Source organism: Hemiscyllium ocellatum, chromosome 6 (genome assembly GCF_020745735.1).
Source record: "Hemiscyllium ocellatum isolate sHemOce1 chromosome 6, sHemOce1.pat.X.cur, whole genome shotgun sequence".
Taxonomy (NCBI): Eukaryota; Metazoa; Chordata; class Chondrichthyes; order Orectolobiformes; family Hemiscylliidae; genus Hemiscyllium; species Hemiscyllium ocellatum.
Window position 1 is genome coordinate 14,317,543 of NC_083406.1, and position 18,820 is coordinate 14,336,362.

The window sequence follows — 18,820 nt, forward strand, 5'->3', positions numbered from 1 at the left end:
GTAATAAAGTTACGGACTGACTACAGCACAGGACACATTCAGCTCATTGTGATATTCTGACCCTCTGTGGGAGCAAATCACCTTATACCATTGCTTCCTTTTCCAATTAGCTTAAATGTGTGCCCTCTTGTTCCTGACCCTTCCACTAATGATCCTCCTCCTACCTTCTGTCAAGACTCCTTATGCTTTTGAATACCTCTACCAAATCTACCATCAACAAAAAACAGTCCCAATTTGTCAAGTTATGTAGATAACTGTAATTCCTTATCTCTGAAACCATTCTTATGAGTCACTTCTGTGTTCTGCCTTTCTATCCTTCCTAAAGTGTGGCTCCCAGAACAGGTGGGAGGCTAACCAGCAAGGCCATAACTTATTATTTGTTTAGTATTCATGTAGCCCCACACCCATGTACTTTGTGTCAGCTATTGCTGACAACAGGGTCCTAATAAAACCATTGGTGCACAATACTGCCTTATTAAGTAGGATTGTAATAGAGTATGGTGGTGCCTTGTCTCCCTAAAAATCACAGGTCTCACTAAACAGTCAGGCAGAAATGGAGCAGGAACAAAGCATTAAGTTTTCCTGTTGGTAGTGGGTGGGAATTGGGGGAAAATGAGTGAATATTGACCATCTCTCACTGTAGGAAGATAACTTAGCTTGAAATGTAGCCCTGTGTTTTTTTATGAAGAGCATTTGGATCGTAGTTCACTGCATAACTTGAATGAGGTACTTAGTCCAAAGTCAGTACAGAGGAATGTCCTGAATTACCGTCTTTCGGGTGTGTGGAGGAAGATGGTCAAGGTTTCATCTAGTTTTCTATTGTTTCAAACTCTGGAATTGTAAGCACATATTAAGGGCTTTAATCTCACCCCACCAAGAAATTAACCTTTTCTTGTCCATTTCTCTTAGCCAAAGCTTCTCTTGCTTTGTCCCTGACAAGCAGCTGGAAAATACCTTTGCATCAAATTGGATAATCTACTTAACTAATGCTCAGTATTATTAAGGGAGAAAATTAAATATTTATGTGAAAAAAAGATTACAACCACTACCCAGCCCACTAACACCTTTAAGAAACAGAGTTTACTCAGAAGTAATCACATCAGTCAGAAAGTGTCCGATGTATTTTGTCCAAAAATGAGATAAAGACAAGGTGAAAGAAGGATCTTACCATGTTCAAGTTGGCCCTCAATAGCTGGTGTTAGAAAGAGAAGCAAAAAGCAAAAGCAAAAAAATACAAGACAGAAAGTAAACAAACAAGGCAAAAAAAAAGCACAGAATTGTTTAAGTAAATCAATAGGGCATCAAAGCCAAAACAGAAATATTACTGAGTGACTAACGGAGCAAAAAAGAGAGCAGGTAATGATCAGAGTAAATCATATACTCCTTGGGCAAGTATAAAACCATCTTAATGTCCACACAAATGTGTAAATTGTAAAATTGAATGTGTCATTAAATAGGTAAAAACAATGACTGCAGATGCTGGAAACCAGATTCTGGATCAGTGGTGCTGGAAGAGAACAGCGGTTCAGGCAGCATCCAACGAGCAGCGAAATCGACGTTTCGGGCAAAAGTCCTTCATCAGGAATAAAGGCAGTGAGCTGGAAGCATGGAGAGATAAGCTAGAGGGGGATGGGGTGGGGAGAGGAAGGTGTTAGGTCAGGGAGGAGAGGGTGGAGTGGAAAAGAAGATAGGCAAGTTGGACCAGTCCGGACAAGTCATGGTGACAGTGCTGAGCTGGAAGTTTGAAACTAGGATGAGGTGGGGGAAGGGGAAATGAGGAAACTGTTGAAGTCCACATTGATGCCTTGGGGTTGAAGTGTTCCGAGGCGGAAGATGAGGCGTTCTTCCTCCAGGTGTCTGGTGGTGAGGGAGCGGCGGTGAAGGAGGCCCAGGACCTCCATGTCCTTGGCAGAGTAGGAGGGGGAATTGAAATGTTGGGCCACGGGTCGGTGTGGTTGATTGGTGCAGGTACCTCGGAGATGTTCCCTAAAACGGTCTGCTAGGAGGCGCCCAGTCTCCCCAATGTAGAGGAGACCGCATCAGGAGCAATGGATACAATAAATGATATAAGTGGATGTGCAGGTAAAACTTTGATGGATGTGGAAGGCTCCTTTAGGGCCTTGGACAGAGGTGAGGGAGGAGGTATGGGCACAGGTTTTACAGATCCTGCGGTGGCAGGGGAAAGTGCCAGGATGGGAGGGTGGGTCGTAGGGGGGCATGGACCTGACCAGGTAGTCACGGAGGGAATGGTCTTTGCGGAAGGCGGAAAGGGGTGGGGAGGGAAATATATCCCTGGTGGTGGGGTCTTTTTGGAGGTGGCGGAAATGTCGGTGGATGATTAGGTTTATGCGAAGGTTGGTAGGGTGGAAGGTGAGCACCAGGGGCGTTCTGTCCTTGTTACGGTTGGAGGGATGTGGTCTGAGGGCGGAGGTGCGGGATGTGGACGAGATGCGTTGGAGGGCATCTTTAACCACGTGGGAAGGGAAATTGCGGTCTCTAAAGAAGGAGGCCATCTGGTGTGTTCTATGGTCCACATCCTGCACCTCCGCCCTCAGACCACATCCCTCCAACCGTAACAAGGACAGAACGCCCCTGGTGCTCACCTTCCACCCTACCAACCTTCGCATAAACCTAATCATCCGCCGACATTTCCGCCACCTCCAAAAAGACCCCACCACCAGGGATATATTTCCCTCCCCACCCCTTTCCGCCTTCCGCAAAGACCATTCCCTCCGTGACTACCTGGTCAGGTCCATGCCCCCCTATGACCCACCCTCCCATCCTGGCACTTTCCCCTGCCACCACAGGAACTGTAAAACCTGTGCCCATACCTCCTCCCTCACCTCTATCCAAGGCCCTAAAGGAGCCTTCCACATCCATCAAAGTTTTACCTGCACATCCACTAATATCATTTATTGTATCCGTTGCTCCCGATGCGGTCTCCTCTACATTGGGGAGACTGGGCGCCTCCTAGCAGAGCGCTTTAGAGAACATCTCTGAGATACCCGCACCAATCAACCACACCGCCCCGTGGCCCAACATTTCAACTCCCCCTCCCACTCTGCCGAGGACATGGAGGTCCTGGGCCTCCTTCACCGCCGCTCCCTCACCACCAGACGCCTGGAGGAAGAACGCCTCATCTTCCGCCTCGGAACACTTCAACCCCAGGGCATCAATGTGGACTTCAACAGTTTCTTCATTTCCCCTTTCCCCCACCTCATCCTAGTTTCAAACTTCCAGCTCAGGACTGTCACCATGACTTGTCCGGACTGGTCCAATCTGCCTATCTTCTTTTCCACTCCACCCTCTCCTCCCTGACCTATCACCTTCCTCTCCTCCCCCACTCACCCATTGTACTCTATGCTACTCTCTCCCCACCCCACCCCCCCTCTAGCTTATCTCTCCATGCTTCCAGCTCACTGCCTTTATTCCTGATGAAGAACTTTTGCCCAAAATGTCGATTTCGCTGCTCGTTGGTGCTGCCTGAACTGCTGTGCTCTTCCAGCACCACTGTGACATTAAATAACCTATTATAATATTAGCAATAGATTGCTCCACTGATTAAAATCAACAAATAAAGGGAACAGTAGACTCTTACAGCTAGATCAACTTTTACCTACATATTTGAGGTGGTATACTAACCTGCCCATTGCTTGTCATGGTCGAATTATCAAATATAAAATAAGCACCAAAGAAAAACACCACAGCATCAAATACTCCCAGGAAAGTCCAGTAAATGAATGATTTCCAACTCAGTAAGGAATTCTTGGCAACGTCCCTGGTAGTTGAGAAGAAAAGCATTAAACTGGCAGTTCTTTGTTCAGGAAATTCAGCTGAATTGTACATTTCACTGTACTTTTGTTTTCAGCAGCCCCTATTCAGCAGTATTTTAATTTGTTCATAAGTAAGACTGGCAAAGCCTCTATTATTGTTTGGAATAACTGCATAGTTTCCTAAGGATATTAAAAATCATTGACATTGTTTCAAGGGTAGCCCAGACCATTTTAAGTTATGGGAAAGCCCCATCTTTAACAGGCATTAATTAACCAGGTGGCTATTAATAAAAAACTCAATTAAAAGGGTCTTAACGATCTGTATGAGAGGGGCGGCACAGATGGAGGGAGTAGATAATGGTAAGGACAGGATATGCCTAACAATGACCCACAGCAGGATGAGGTCAAACGGCCTTGTGAGGCCAGAAATAAGCATTTTGTCACAGACAAGGCTGGATAAGGAAAGAGACAAACAGGAGTAATGGGTACCGGTCTTAGGGAAGTGGAAGATGTAAACAGGGGAGGAGTAATGAAATAAAAAAATATATAGGAACCAAATTATATAAATATCGAGTATTCGTTGAATTCAGTGTGTGAGTCCCTTGCCTTATAGACAGACAGTGAACATCACACCCTCTTGCAAGAGTAAAATAAAGGACGCTACTGATTCAGATCTTGTCTCGGACTGAAATTATTGAAGTGTGTGAGCTTAGCTTCTCACACTCTTGAGGAAGAAGCAGCAATAGCCATGCACTCCAACTGAATGAACAATTGTAACGCAGCTTCAAATCCTCACAGTGTTTAAAATTGGTGGCATGACCTAAGTGACTCAGCATTGAGGCCTTACTCCTGCAGAAGTAAAAACAACAGGCCTTAGGTGTTTTTATTTTTTAAAAAATGATGGAATCTCCCCAGAACTATCTATTCCATACACTTTCTTTACTGTTAAATCTCTGACCCTTCATCCTACAGCTTATTTGTACAAGAACTGCTCCCAGTCCTCAGCTCTCTCCAGCTCTGCCACAACTCCTAGACAATTATAGTGGATACTGCAACACTAACATTAATTAAGTGATGTAAGTGGCTGATTAAAGTACAATTCTTTTTGAAAACATCAAATCCACATCGTTAGATCATGCCACTGTATTTCCAGCTCGATAAACAAAACATAATGAAAAGTAAAATTCATTACACCATCGTTTCACAATTCCTTAACTCAATTATATTTCACCTGGAGCTGCAGAAGGGAAAAAAAAGTTGAAAGAATCCAGAAGAGTTAAGCTTCCTCCTTCGCATGGGTAATTTTGAAAAGAAATTTGTGTTGCATATTTGTTTTCAGACAGTCTATTCTTACCAATACAAATGCATCACAGCCAAGTCAGATGGAACCTTAAGATTTTTTTGTGGCACTCTCCCCAGTCTACCTATACTGGTTAGATCTAACTTTACCACAAATAGCAGGTATTCACTCAAAATTTAAGATTTCACTCAGCCTTTCACTCTATATTTGTCACTAACTCTTCATTTGAAGATGTCTATGCAATTCCATTTCTGCAGTATTCTTTCTAATTCCCCCTCCATTTATCCAGTAAAAATTCTCAATGTGCTCACTTATTAGTCTCTCACCAGCTAATGAAAATAATCTTTTTGCTGTTTATATGCTCAAAGTTTAAAAGCCTAAGCTTTAAAAGTATTATTTTGACATACAATATTTCAATTGTCATGACAGTTGCAAAATATGGTCTTGTTGCTGACATCCATCATCTTATTCGAATACCTGGGACTTTCACAGACGGAAATAATTTTGAAAATGAAAGACACGGACTTAAAAATAGCAACAGTGATCACCTGCCAATAAAGTTAATTCTGACCACAGATTGAGCTAAACTTCACAAACCAATGTGGAATAAATAAAATCATCTGAATTGAAATTCACACTTGTATCAAAAGAGATTGAAATCAGACTGGTTTGAAGAAAATTGCATCTCTTTTCCTTTAATTTCCACCTGTATGACAAGTTTCAGATATTGGAGATGAAGCCTTGTCTGCTATTATCCACCTTAGAAACAATGACCCAGACATGGGAATACACGAAACCTATTCCAAGCAATGGCTTTAGCACAGCAGATGAGATAGATTTGTATTTGGCTTTCTCTCAACCTCTCAAAGAACAAAGCATCTGGTGATCAAGCAAACTGGTCAGAGACATCCGATCACTAAGGGCTCAAAGATATCTCCAATATTCATGGTTGCCGTTGATCTAGCATGTCTAAACTAACCAAAAAAATCTGTCATCCTCACCTGGTCCAGCCAGGTAATGCCAGACCCACAGCAATGTGGTCAACTCTTAAGACTTCTCCAAATTTGCAATTAGCTACAAAGTTTGATAAAATAAAAAGATTGCATCCAGCAAGGCAGTGGAAATGACAATGACACACAGTCCTGTTGATGCTTTAAAGTCCTTCTTACTGTCATCTCAAGACTTGCGCTAGAATTGGCAAGCTGTACCACAGACTAGTCAAACAACAACAGTCATGTTCATGGCATCGTACCGAAGAGTACTATCACCTCATCCTAAACAGTTATGCAAAATTATGTCAAGTGCCTTCATCCCTTTCTCCATTCTCTCTTGGGATTCTGGGACTAGATAATAGTGGAGTCTGCTGATTTTGCTATATTAATGAAGCTTTATTTTGAATGTTCACTTCTGCTTCTCCTACTCTTATTATCACCTATTGTGCTCTTGTTTTACTACAGCAAGCAGAGAAAATCTATAGCATGTTTCGGGTAGGAAATAAGAGAAGGCAGTGATTTGGTATTTGCATTTGAAAATCTGAACATAATTCTTTAGAATTATGAACACTTGAATAATCATAACATTCAAACCTATTGGCCAAGTGCTGGAGAATGGGACTAGGGCAGTTTTGGTGGTACGGACTCAATGGACTAAAGGTCATCCTCTGTACTGTATGATTCTATAAATTATGAGGAAACTTGCAAATGACCTGAGGGATGGCACAGTGACTCAGTAGTTAGCACTGCTACCTCACAGAACCAGGGACCCAGGATCCAATGCAGTTTTCAGTGACTGTCTGATTGGAGTTTACACATGCTTACTTAATCAGTGTAGGTTTCCACTGGGTGCTCCGGTTTCCTCCTACAGTCCAAAGATGTGCAGGCTAGGTGGATTAGCCATGCTAAGTTGCCCTGTAGTTCCGGGAACATGCAGGTTGGTGGGTTAGCCGTGGTAAAGGCCGGGTTATGGGAATAGGGTGTGGGGTGATGAGTTTGGGTGGGATGCTCTTCAGTGGGTCAGTGCACACCAGATGGGCTGAATGGCTTCCTTCTGCCCTGTAGGGATTCTATGACTATATGATGCTCAATTTGAGAGTCCTTCATCAAAAAAAACCTGCACCGCAACATATTCGCCAGTTATCTAATTTACAATTCATTCAATATTTGAAGTTCACCAGTGAGCCACCTTTCAACTTTTGATCGATTATTTCACTTCAGCTCATTTCACCTGTAAACTCAATAGGTTTTCTTTGGGAATTCAATACATCGGAGTAAAGATCAATTAGCCAATTGCACACTCTGGTGGTGGAGCTGCACTTGCATGATTGCTTTCAACATGCTTCCCCTTAACATTATGGCTTGCTGAATTTAATCCATTAGAACAATATAATAATTGTAACATAAACCGTATGCTCAAAGCCCCATACCTACCTGTACAAAGATGGATTTCTTCTCAGAGTATCAATGCTAACATGTTGTTCCATAAGGCTGTACAACAGGATGGGGAGAGAGGTAAAGCTGATGTTGTACAATGTAAGGTATGCAGTGTCATACAATGGCTGGAAAGAGAGAAATTCCTTCATTATTTTGCATTCTCCTAAAGTAACAATGTTGACCCAGAATTTCAAACCCTGACAGACCAGTCTGAGTTTGCATCACCACTAGAATTATAAGCAGCAAACCTATTGGAAGGAAGCTCAGCTTTAACTCAGCAACTGCCCCAACAGCTTATTTCCACCCATAATTCAACCTTTAGAGACACTAACCTGTTCTTAACACAATGGCATGAATTACTGCTGACTTGATACAAATCTGATAGCAAAAAGTGCAATCATACAATTTAAACAAAGTTACTGAAACACCTATGCTCGTTGCTGACATTTCTTTCTCCTCATCAACAAAGACTGCAATTGTGCTCCTCTTCGTTATGATCAGTTATATTCACAGCATTATACTTCATAAGAAACTAAATGACTTGACCATAAGAAGTTCAGTTGTGGAGAAGAGTACTAACCTGTTGAGAAAATCCACAAAAGAACTGGTACAAAAACTGAGGGAATATGAAGCAAACATTCTGGAAAACAACACAATTATGTGATTAATGATAAAACATCACAAGTATATGATCACAGATTATTTACAAAACAAAAGGTGACCATTCATCGAGTGCCACCCCTCCATCTTCTTCCCAGTGTTGTGCATTCTTCCTTTTCAGATAACCTGATACCTTCTTGAATGCTTGGATTGAACCTGCCTCCACCACATTCTCAGGCACTGCATTGCTGACCCTAAATTCTCATTGCATGGAAACACTTGTTGTCGTGTTAACATTGCAACATTTGCCCATTACCTTAAATTTCTTCCCTTTTGATCCTTCCAAAAGTGGGAACAGCTTCTCCCCTATGTACTCCATCTCGACACCTCATGATTTTCAATATCTCAATTAAATCTCGTCTTCTTTTAAAACAGTCTCGATCTACCTTAAGAAATGGAGGTTATCTCTGGAAATATTCTCATGGATCTTTTCTACACTTTTCTAATGCCTTCACATCTTTCCCAAAGTATGCTGTCCATTCCTAAATTCACTATTTCTCTTGAGGCCATATTCAATACAGCTTCGACCAAACTTGCTTACTTTTGTACCCTGGGTGGAATCTTATAGGGGTCCAAGCAATGTGAGCTCCGTGCTGGTATCAGGTAACAAGTGCAGCAAGGTCCAACATAACATTAGTGACAACCTGCACTGTCTTCATGCTTTTCACAAGCGGCATAGTCAGACTCTTGTTAAGCAGTTGTAAGATGACAGTTGACAGTGATTAATACTTGTTAAATACTTAATAAAAGGTACAACATCACATCATTAATATTCAGACAATTATCTTAACAAACAAGCTGGACTTTGGGAAAACTCGACAAGGAAACCAGGGTGATAACTTGGCGGACTCAGCTTACTGCTTGCTCTAAAAAATCTCCTTGTTGTAAACCGGGCACTCCTATCTCAGGGAAAGCTCCATGGCCACAGTCCACAGACACTGGCATCAGATAAAAAGTTCCAAGACCCTTCGGGCACATCTCTAATCCACTAATAGGATGGTGCTGCATTTCAATTCTGCACTGGCAACTGTCATTTTAATATTACAGCAAGGAGACTACGTGCTCAGAGACATACAACTAGCTCAAGGACGCAATGTTTAACTTTGAATCAACTTATTGATTCCATGATTGAAGTTGAAGCCTTTACTATGTTTAGTGTGGGATAGATCTGATGATGCTTCAATTAGCAATTATAAATGTACTTTAATCAGAGACTAAAAAGCTAATTTGTTTTCCTTAACAAGAAAATAAAATTTGAATCACCTACCTTATAGAAGAAATATTGGACAAGTTGGGCAATTCTTATGTAGTAATAATGACCATGAACAAGCAACAACTTCTTCAGATGTTTAAACTTGGGAATACAATAATCACTGTTTCGAGCAGCCTGACGACCTTCCTTGCCCAAAATACCTGGAGAAACAAAACCACAGGTTGTCAAACACTTAAAGAATGACTACAGTCACAAAATAAATGTGGATTTAAAAATATGCACATTGTACCTACATGCCGTTTCCCTCAATATAACTTTCCCACTGTCTTCGGCCTATTTGTGATACAGAATTTGGGTAGGTATATTGGGTCAGGATTAAAATCAGCGTCCGGTCACAACAGCTGCCTGTCCATGAGATATTGAGCCTGGCATTCTTTGAATTCATAGGGCTCAGCTCAGTTACACATAGGGAAGCAGCCTCGCAATGTAAAATGTGAAGAGTAGTCTGGTAAGGAGTTGAGGAAACTTGTTGCTTAAGGATTTGAACGCAAAACCTCCTTAGGAGATGCCAGCAATGCCTTCCAACATTGATCAGCGTGTTATGTATCATTTGCGTATACCTCAGTTACGTTAAGGAGAATATTGAAATTTTTCAATGCACTGTTAATTTAGTGGAAGCCCTATACAAAATAGGTCAGATGGCTCAATTCATTTTCCAGCACAAAATCACAGATTACAGGGGCGCTGGATAGGGTAAATGCAAAGAGGCTGTTTACCCTTGTGGGAAAATCTAGAACCAAATGGGCACAATCCCAGAATAAGCGGTTGTGCATTTATGACAGAGAGGAGGAGGAAACTTTTCAGAAGGCAGTAAATCTGTGGAATTCTTTACCACTGAGGGGTCTCGATGCTGGCTCATTAAATATATTCAGGGATGAGATACAAATTTTTAATCAGTAAGGGAATCATAGGTTGTGGAAAGAAGGCTAGAAATTGGATTTGAGGATTCTGAGATCAACCACGATCTCATTGAATGACTGAGCCACCTCGACAGGTCAAATAGTTCATTTCTGCCCCTAAATTATATGGTTCTTGTGGTTTTAAAAGATTTTCTCACCAGGGAGGTCTGTTTTGACAGCTGAAGAAAATTGTTGACTTTTCTTGACTGACAGAATTAAATGGCTACAATGAATTGTCAGGTCACTATCTCTTTTATCAAGGAAAAGATTTATGAATGGATGATTTTTCTGAGTAGTTCCACACATGCCATTGTTACTGTATCGTTCAATGTTGCTGTACATAAAATAAACGAATAGAATGGATGAATACAGCATGCATTGGTATGAATTTGGTATGGGCAGTGGATGAGGTGATATAAGTGAGTTGAAGACTAGAGGACCTTACAACCTATAAAGCAATTGGGATAGCCTCAAAAAACTAAGGCACCTGGTCTAATAGCCTGCCTTGGCAATCACCCATCCTCGAGGCTGCATATGTTCTGGGTCTGGGGTTGGTCAGCTGAAGTCCATTGGACACCTGCATCCTGCAGTGAAGACTGTGACATTTTGGGTGTCTTTCTGCCAAGACAGAAGTAGTCAGTAAGTTTCCCAACTCAAGCTCCCCTCCTTGGAAACAAATTCTGGGCCAAAGCGATCGAATGCAGAATAAATATGAAGTGGCAAAAGAGTCAGTCCATGTCTGACTTATCTGGTTGAAGGTTTCTAATGAGATCTAAAATGTGGCGAATATATGATTGCCTAAAAATGGTATCTACAAGGATTTCCAGGAGGCATTCAGGAGATACAATATTGGGAACATTTTCTGATGTTGATTGTGAAGAGTGGTGCTCCCTCTGGTGCAAGTTCTGGAACTTGAAATTTTCACCATAGATATAAAAGTCTGCAGGACTGTCATGTGAAGGCTAATGGTTTTCTTCTGTTTATGCACCTCTTCTGATGTACTCAATGTGATTACAAGTTCTATTGGCACTTGAAAGTTGAATGGCTGAAGTAGATTCTGAGCAACAGTGCATAATGAGACAGGTATTAATTAAGTCACAGAGACACACAGATGAGGACATATTTCAGCCTAAGATCAAACTCCCATAGATTAAATGGTTTCTAATTTCTACCTTCACCAAACACTGTAACAGTGAGATCCTACTGGGTATTAATCACAAATCAAAATATAGAGAACATATGTTTTAAAACGAATAGATCATTTTACCGATTCCGACATGGGCTTCCAGAATCATACTGACATCATTAGCCCCGTCACCAATTGCCAAGGTTATGGGATGTTCTTTTGAAGATTTGATTAGTTTAACAATCTGCAAATCAAGGTTAAAGGAACAAACATGGAATAAAGGTGCAATGCAAGTTTAACATCCTTTGATTGCATTATATCACAAAATAATATTGGGGACAGGGACTTTGAAATTCTCTTGCTTCATGATCCATTCTCCAACTCACACCAACATATGGATGCAAGAGCATGTACTAATACTGAAAATATTAAAAACCATAATAATGGAGTGTTAACTTGGCAGCAAATGTGGTCAAAGACACACAGTTAACATTTCAGAATGACGTTTCATCAGAAATGACTTCAGAACTGAAATAGTAACATTCTTTCTTTCTCTACATACATGCTGCCAGATCAGCTGAGTATATATAGCATTTCACCTTAATTCAGCAACTATAGCGCTGTGTTTGCCATAACAATGCTACTTGATATAACAACTCTATTCTGCTCAAATTTCTGACTTACTGTGAGCAATACCATGAGCAATTTCATAAACATTCAAAATGGAACATTAAAGTGTGCTTTCAAAGGAACAGTCAATTAATTCAGCAATAACTTAAAATTTAAAATACATAGACGGGTATTCAAGGCTAACCTGTGCTTTCTGTAAAGGTGCCATTCTGCAGCACAAGACTCCACTGCAGTTGCGACATATTTCCAGAAACAGATCTTTGTAATTACTTGAAGAACCATTTTCAGCAGGTTTCATGATGAGTGAGAGTGTGGTCCCATCGATGATCAAACCATAATCATGTAAATCATGCTGGGAAAATCTAAAACACAGCAATAAAACAATCCCAGCTTAATTATCCCAAACACTAACAATTTTGATATGGCAAATAAAGTCATAGAATGGCTACAAATCTAAGAGGCGAAAGTGAGTACTGCAGATGCTGGAGACTAGAGTCAAGACTGTGGTGCTGGAAAAGCACAGCAGGTCAGGCAGTATCCGAGGAGCAGGAAAATCGATGTTTCATGCAAAAGCCCTTCTTTTCACCCGAAACATCGATTCTCCTGCTTCTCGGATGCTGCCTGACTTGCTATGCTTTTCCAGCACCATACTCTTGACTACAAATCTGAGAGGCCATTTGACCATTGTCATAGAGTCTCTACCTTTAACCGAATGGGTCTGCACCAAATCTTCGAAGACCATACCCGCTTCTCCCATCTTTTCCCCAAATCCCCATATTTACCATGGCCAATCCACTGAAATTCATGTCTTTTGGACTGTGGGAAGAAACCGGAGTACTACTGGAAATCTACACTGACACAAGGAAATAATGCAGACTTCACGCAGTTACCCAAAGCTCAAACCCAAGTCCCTGGCACTGCAAGGCAGCAGTGCCAACCATATATCTGTGCTGACCTTCCAAAAGAGCAATTCATTTAGTGTCACTCCCTCACCCTTTCAGATACCAATTTCATTTGAAACATTATTGAATTTGCCTGCACCATACTCTCAGGCAATGCATTCCAGACGCTAACCACTCCATAAAAAGTTTGTCCGCATGACATCTGGCTATGTTACTGGACAAACAATCCTACCTTGAAAGTTTGAGAATTTCAGGCAGTCTAAAAAAAGCCTGTAAATAAAAAGCTGATATCAATAAAAGTGATTGTGAAGTTATTGGAATCTTGTAAAACTGCAACTGATTTAGTGAAAGAGAACCTATCACCCTCACTCAGTGCAGCCTAAACATAACTCCTTGCAACACCAGTATGGTTCCAAAGTGGCCTCATATGCCTCTTAGTTGTATAAAGTAACAATAGGAGGAGGAGTGAGCCATTTGGTCCACCGAGACTCCTCTGCCATTCAATAAGATTCTGGCCAGTCTGATTGTGACTGAACACCATTATGCAGCCTGGGCCCCAAACCCTGGATTTCCTTTCCAATCAAAAATCATTCAGCATTCAATATATCCAATGACACAGCCTCACTGCCCCCAGTGCAAGAGAATTTCAAATATAGGCTGAGAGAAGAAACTACTCATCTTGTCTGAAATGGAAGACCCCTATTTTGAAACTGTGCACCCTTGCTCTTGACTCTCTACAACGTGAAATCTCCTCTTCTCATCAACCCTTTCAAACTCCCTTAGAATCTTGTACTTCCAAATAAGATCACGCCTCACCCAACTCCAACAAGTGTAGGTCCAACATGTCTGTCTTTTCCTGACAAGCCAACCTGCTCATCCCAGGAATCAGCTGACTGAACATTTTCTTAACTGCATTCAATGCAGTTTTACCCCTCTTTCTGCCAAGATAGCAAAACTGCACATAGTACGTTCGACCTGATGTTACCAAGTCACTGCACTGTTGTGGTAATACTTCCCTACATTTATACTCCATCTCTATTGCAATAAGTGTCACCAATCCATATGTCTTTCCAATTACTTGCTGCACCTACATATTAATTTATTTCATGTACAACAATCCCTATATCCCTCTACAGATGTCTCTTCATGTAAAGAATATTCTGCTTTTCTAATCTTTCTGCTAAAATCTTGTTTAAAATAAATATAACCTTTTGCGGACACATGTATCCTCCCCACAGTTTGCTTTCTTTCCTCCTTTTGCATCCTGTTAAAATCATTTTCGTTTTTTTATAAGACCCATTGCTACCTTCTTAGGAAAATAATGGTCAAAAATAGATGTCATCCTTGCCATTGATACCATCTTACTGTGATTCAATCTTAAAAATGCTTCAATTTAAAAGAATTGGCAAAGGAACAACCTCACCATCAAACCCTCCGTGCCTACTTCTTCAACCAGGACTCCCGCCCACCCTCTGATGACCCCTTCTCCCGCCTCCAACACACCCATCCACCTGGACATCCTGTGCTGGCTTCTTACCCGCCCTCGATCTCTTCATAGCCAACTGCCGCCTTGACATTGACCGCCTCAATCTGTCCACCCTTCTCACCACTCCAACCTCTCACCCTTGCAACGTACAGCCCTCCACTCCAACCCCAACCTCACCATCAAACCGGCAGACAAGGGAGGCGCAGTGGTAGTTTGGTGCACCGATCTTTATATTGCTGAGGCTAAACGCCAGCTCACAGACACCTCCTCTTACTGCCCCCTTGACCATGACACCACCTCCCACCACCAAACCATCATCTCCCAGATCATCCATAACCTCATCACCTCAGGGGATCTCCCATCCACTGCCTCCAATCTCACAGTCCCATAACCCCGCACCACCCGTTTCTACCTCCTGCCCAAAATCCACGAACCTGGCTGCCCCAGCCAACCCACTGTCTCAGCCTGCTCCTGCCCCACCGAACTCATCTCCCAATACCTCGACACGGTCCTGTCCCCTTTAGTCCAAGAACTCCCCACCTACTTTAGGGACACCACCCACGCCCTCCACCTCCTCCATGATTTTTGCTCTCCCAGCCCCCAACGCCTTATCTTCACCATGAACATCCAGTCTCTATACACCTCCATCCCCCATCACGAAGGCCTCAAACCCCACCGCTTCTTCCTTTCCTGCGAAACCAACCAGTTTCCTTCCACTGACACCCCCCTACGACTGACTGAACTGGTCCTCACTCTGAACAACTTCTCTTTCCAATCCTCCCACTTCCTCCAAACCGAAGCAGTAGCCATGGGCACCCACATGGGCCCCAGCTATGCCTGCCTCTTCGTTGGATATGTGGAACAGTCCATCTTCTGCAGCTACACTGGCACCACCCCCCACCTTTTCCTCCGCTACATCGATGACTGTATCGGCATTGCCTCGTGCTCCAACGAGGAGTTGAACAGTTCATCCACTTTACTAAAACCTTCCACCCCGACCTCAAATTTACCTGGAGGGTCTCAGACTCCTCCCTCCCCTTCCTAGACCTCTCAACGACCGACTCAACGCGGACGTTTACTACAAACCAACTGACTCCCACAGCTACCTAGATTACACCTCCTCCCACCCTGCCCCCTGTAAAAATGCTACCCCATATTCCCAATTCCTTTGACGCATCTGCTCCCAGGAGGACCAATTCCAATACCGAACAACCCAGATGGCCTCCTTCTTCAAAGACCACAATTTCCCCTCAGACATGGCTGACGATGCTCTCCACGCATCTCCTCCACTTCCCACTCCTCCGCCCTTGAACCCCGCCCCTCCAATCGCCACCAGGACAGAACCCCACTGGTCCTCACCTACCACCTCACCAACCTCCAGGTACATCGTATCATCCTTCGTCATTTCCGCCACCTCCAAACAGACCCCACCGCTAAGGATATATTTCCCTCCCCTCCCCTATCAGTGTTCCGGAAAGACCACTCCCTCAGCGACTCCCTCATCAGATCCACACCCCCCCACCAACCCAACCTCCACTCCTGGCACCTTCCCCTGTAACCACAAGAAATGCAAAACTTGTGCCCACACCTCCCCCCTCACTTCCCTCTAAGGCCCCAAGGGATCCTTCCATATCCGTCAGAAATTCACCTGTACCTCCACACACATCATTTATTGCATCCACAGCACCCGATGTGGCCTCCTATACATTGGGGAGACAGGCCGCCTACTTGCGGAATGTTTCAGAGAACACCTCTGGGACACCCGGACCAACCAACCCAACCGCCCCATGGCTGAACATTTTAACTCCCCCTCCGCCAAGGACATGCAGTTCCTTGGCCTCCTCCATCGCCAGACCATGGCAACATGACGCCTGGAGGAAGAATGCCTCATCTTCTGCCTAGGAACCCTCCAACCACAAGGGATGAATGCAGATTTCTCCAGCTTTCTCATTTCCCCTCCCCCCATCTTTTCTCAGTCCCAGCCAGACTCAGCACCGCCTTCTTGACCTGCAATCTTCTTCCCGACCTCTCTGCCCCCACCCCCTCTCCAGCCTATCACCCACCCCTTAACCTCCTTCCACCTATCGCATTCCCAACTCCCCTCCCCCAAGGCCCTCCTCCCTACCTTTTATCTTAGCCTGCTTGGGACACCCTCCTCATTCCTGAAGAAGGGCTTATGCCCAAAACATCGATTCTCCTGCTCCTTGGATGCTGCCTGACCTGCTGCGATTTCCCAGTAACACATTTTCAGCTCTGATCTCCAGCATCTGCAGTCCTCACTTTCTCCTAACAAAATAAATTGAACTGGACTACAACTGAGATTGGACCAACACAGTGACAATTATCAGAATATAATTTGGAGGCGGAGGAAGAGTTAGAATGCAAAAGACACTCTTGAATTGGTGAGTATGAACAGGAATCGTAACAAGCTCACAAATAATCACTGTAAAGACAGAATATTTCTGACAAATGTGTGGAATAATATGTAGAATCATTTGCTTTTAACAAATTACACAGTTCAGTAAATGGTGATTGCAGAAAAATTAGTTAAAAATGCACGAAGGGTGCCACATCTCAACATGAAACATAAACAACATGCTAGACCAGATGTCCGAAGTGTGGAGCAGGCCTCTTTGGAATGGTGAGAAAACTTTGGACACATCACTTTAGGGAGAATATATTACCTTGACAATGATTCAGCTGGATAGTTCACATGGTAAAGGGTAGGTTTAGAATCTAGTTGCCACAAATAATGTTTGATCAGCTGATTAACACATACTGAAATCCAGAGCACAATTTACATGTTTAAAATGGATTGAAAAGTTATGCCTTCCAGCTTTTCTTTAATTCTTGGAACAACCCAAAAAACAAGTCACCTTATGTTTTTTTTTGCTTTTTTTAGGATAAATTTCAAGAAATCCTGGTGACTTTTCGATTTTGAAAATTGCCAGCCCAGAAAACAAAACCAGTAAAACTATGGAATGAGACATATGGGTCTGACTCACTTTGTATACTTCAAATTGGAAGCTCAATATGACCTGCATGTTAATTTCCAAGTTTTTTTTGATTGGTTTTACCATTTGGAAAATCTCTTAATATTTCTTTCTTCACTATCATTCTTATACATTCCTCTGTTGCAATATCTGCATTGACCTCTGCTTTTATGAAGACAAAGTCGTTATTAAAAATCATCGCCACATCTTCTGCCTCACAGATTATCTTTACAGTCCCTGAGAAGTTATTAAAAAAAAACCCAAACATCACTTTGTGCAATATATTCAAGCCATTCTCTTCTTAAGAATACTGTACTCATCTAATACCAAGTAGCTTAGTTATAAATTATTAAGGACCAGAATCAATGTACTCTTCCACCAAATAATGATGTGGTTTAATCAGCTAAGATCCATCAATCACCTTTAGAAATGTTTCTTCAAATCTTCAGCTCTCCATCTTTAATATGGTCTTGAAACCCACTTCTCTGCCAAGCTTATAATGTATCTTTTTATATTTTTTAAAGCTTTTAATAGTTGACTTGAGGGAAATCATTTCAAAAATGTCTCCACAAAAATAGCAGAGAATTTAGGAAACAGAACATATGAGAAGAGTACAGATGCAGAATAAAAACTTTAAAAGGCTAAGATGCACAGGGAAGGAATTGTATAAAGGTTTATGGTCAACAGGCTAGGAAATTTGGGTTGGTACAAAACAAGCGGTCACTGTCACAGCCAAGTAAGTTCTACATAACAAATCCAACCAGGGTAATAAATGTTCCATATTTTCTCCATGATAATTAATGGAAAAGAATTAGTTTAACAATAAGAAAACTAAGCACAACCAAAGATGCTTTCTGGGTTACAAGAATCAAAGAAACCATCTGCAAATCTAGGGCCACAATTGTTCCATCTGTATTAAATATGCAAGGGTACTCTGAGATTGGGCAGCCGTCAATGTTACATTCTGGGTAAAGGGAGCTAGTAGGATACGCTGGGTAACAAAAGACTCGTTCATCTAAAGTCAATCGTGAGTAAACTTACATTAATGTATTGTCAAGATAAAATTAATGAACACTGAGATGTATATCCATTAATCATAGACACCCAGCCACAGTTACAAAATGTGTTTTACACTTAAAATACAGTTTGGAAGCGATGGATTGCAAAGGCAAGCAGGAAACAGAAGAATGTGAACAGTTTTTCACAAGACTTCTGACATTACAAGTGACTCACCATCCAAATTCAGGGTAGCGGTTTGAGAGGGAAATCAATAATCTAATTTGCAATGACTCTCCAAGAAGAAATTATTTTAACTTAATCACTTTATCAATACTGTCAATTATATTAAA

General features: G+C 42.2%; 1 protein-coding gene across 2 annotated transcripts in view; it reads right to left on the minus strand.

Annotated features, from left to right (window-relative positions):
- atp11a (ATPase phospholipid transporting 11A) overlaps nucleotides 1-18,820 on the minus strand; it is a 139,754-nt gene that overhangs the window by 21,719 nt on the left and 99,215 nt on the right. For both annotated transcript variants that reach the window (XM_060825823.1, XM_060825824.1), the window contains exons 20-25: nucleotides 12,275-12,452; nucleotides 11,602-11,704; nucleotides 9,430-9,575; nucleotides 8,083-8,142; nucleotides 7,500-7,627; nucleotides 3,643-3,778 (exon numbers count right to left, since the gene is read on the minus strand). In XM_060825823.1, the coding sequence (XP_060681806.1) occupies nucleotides 3,643-3,778; nucleotides 7,500-7,627; nucleotides 8,083-8,142; nucleotides 9,430-9,575; nucleotides 11,602-11,704; nucleotides 12,275-12,452 (751 nt within the window). The remainder of the gene's footprint in view (nucleotides 1-3,642; nucleotides 3,779-7,499; nucleotides 7,628-8,082; nucleotides 8,143-9,429; nucleotides 9,576-11,601; nucleotides 11,705-12,274; nucleotides 12,453-18,820) is intronic.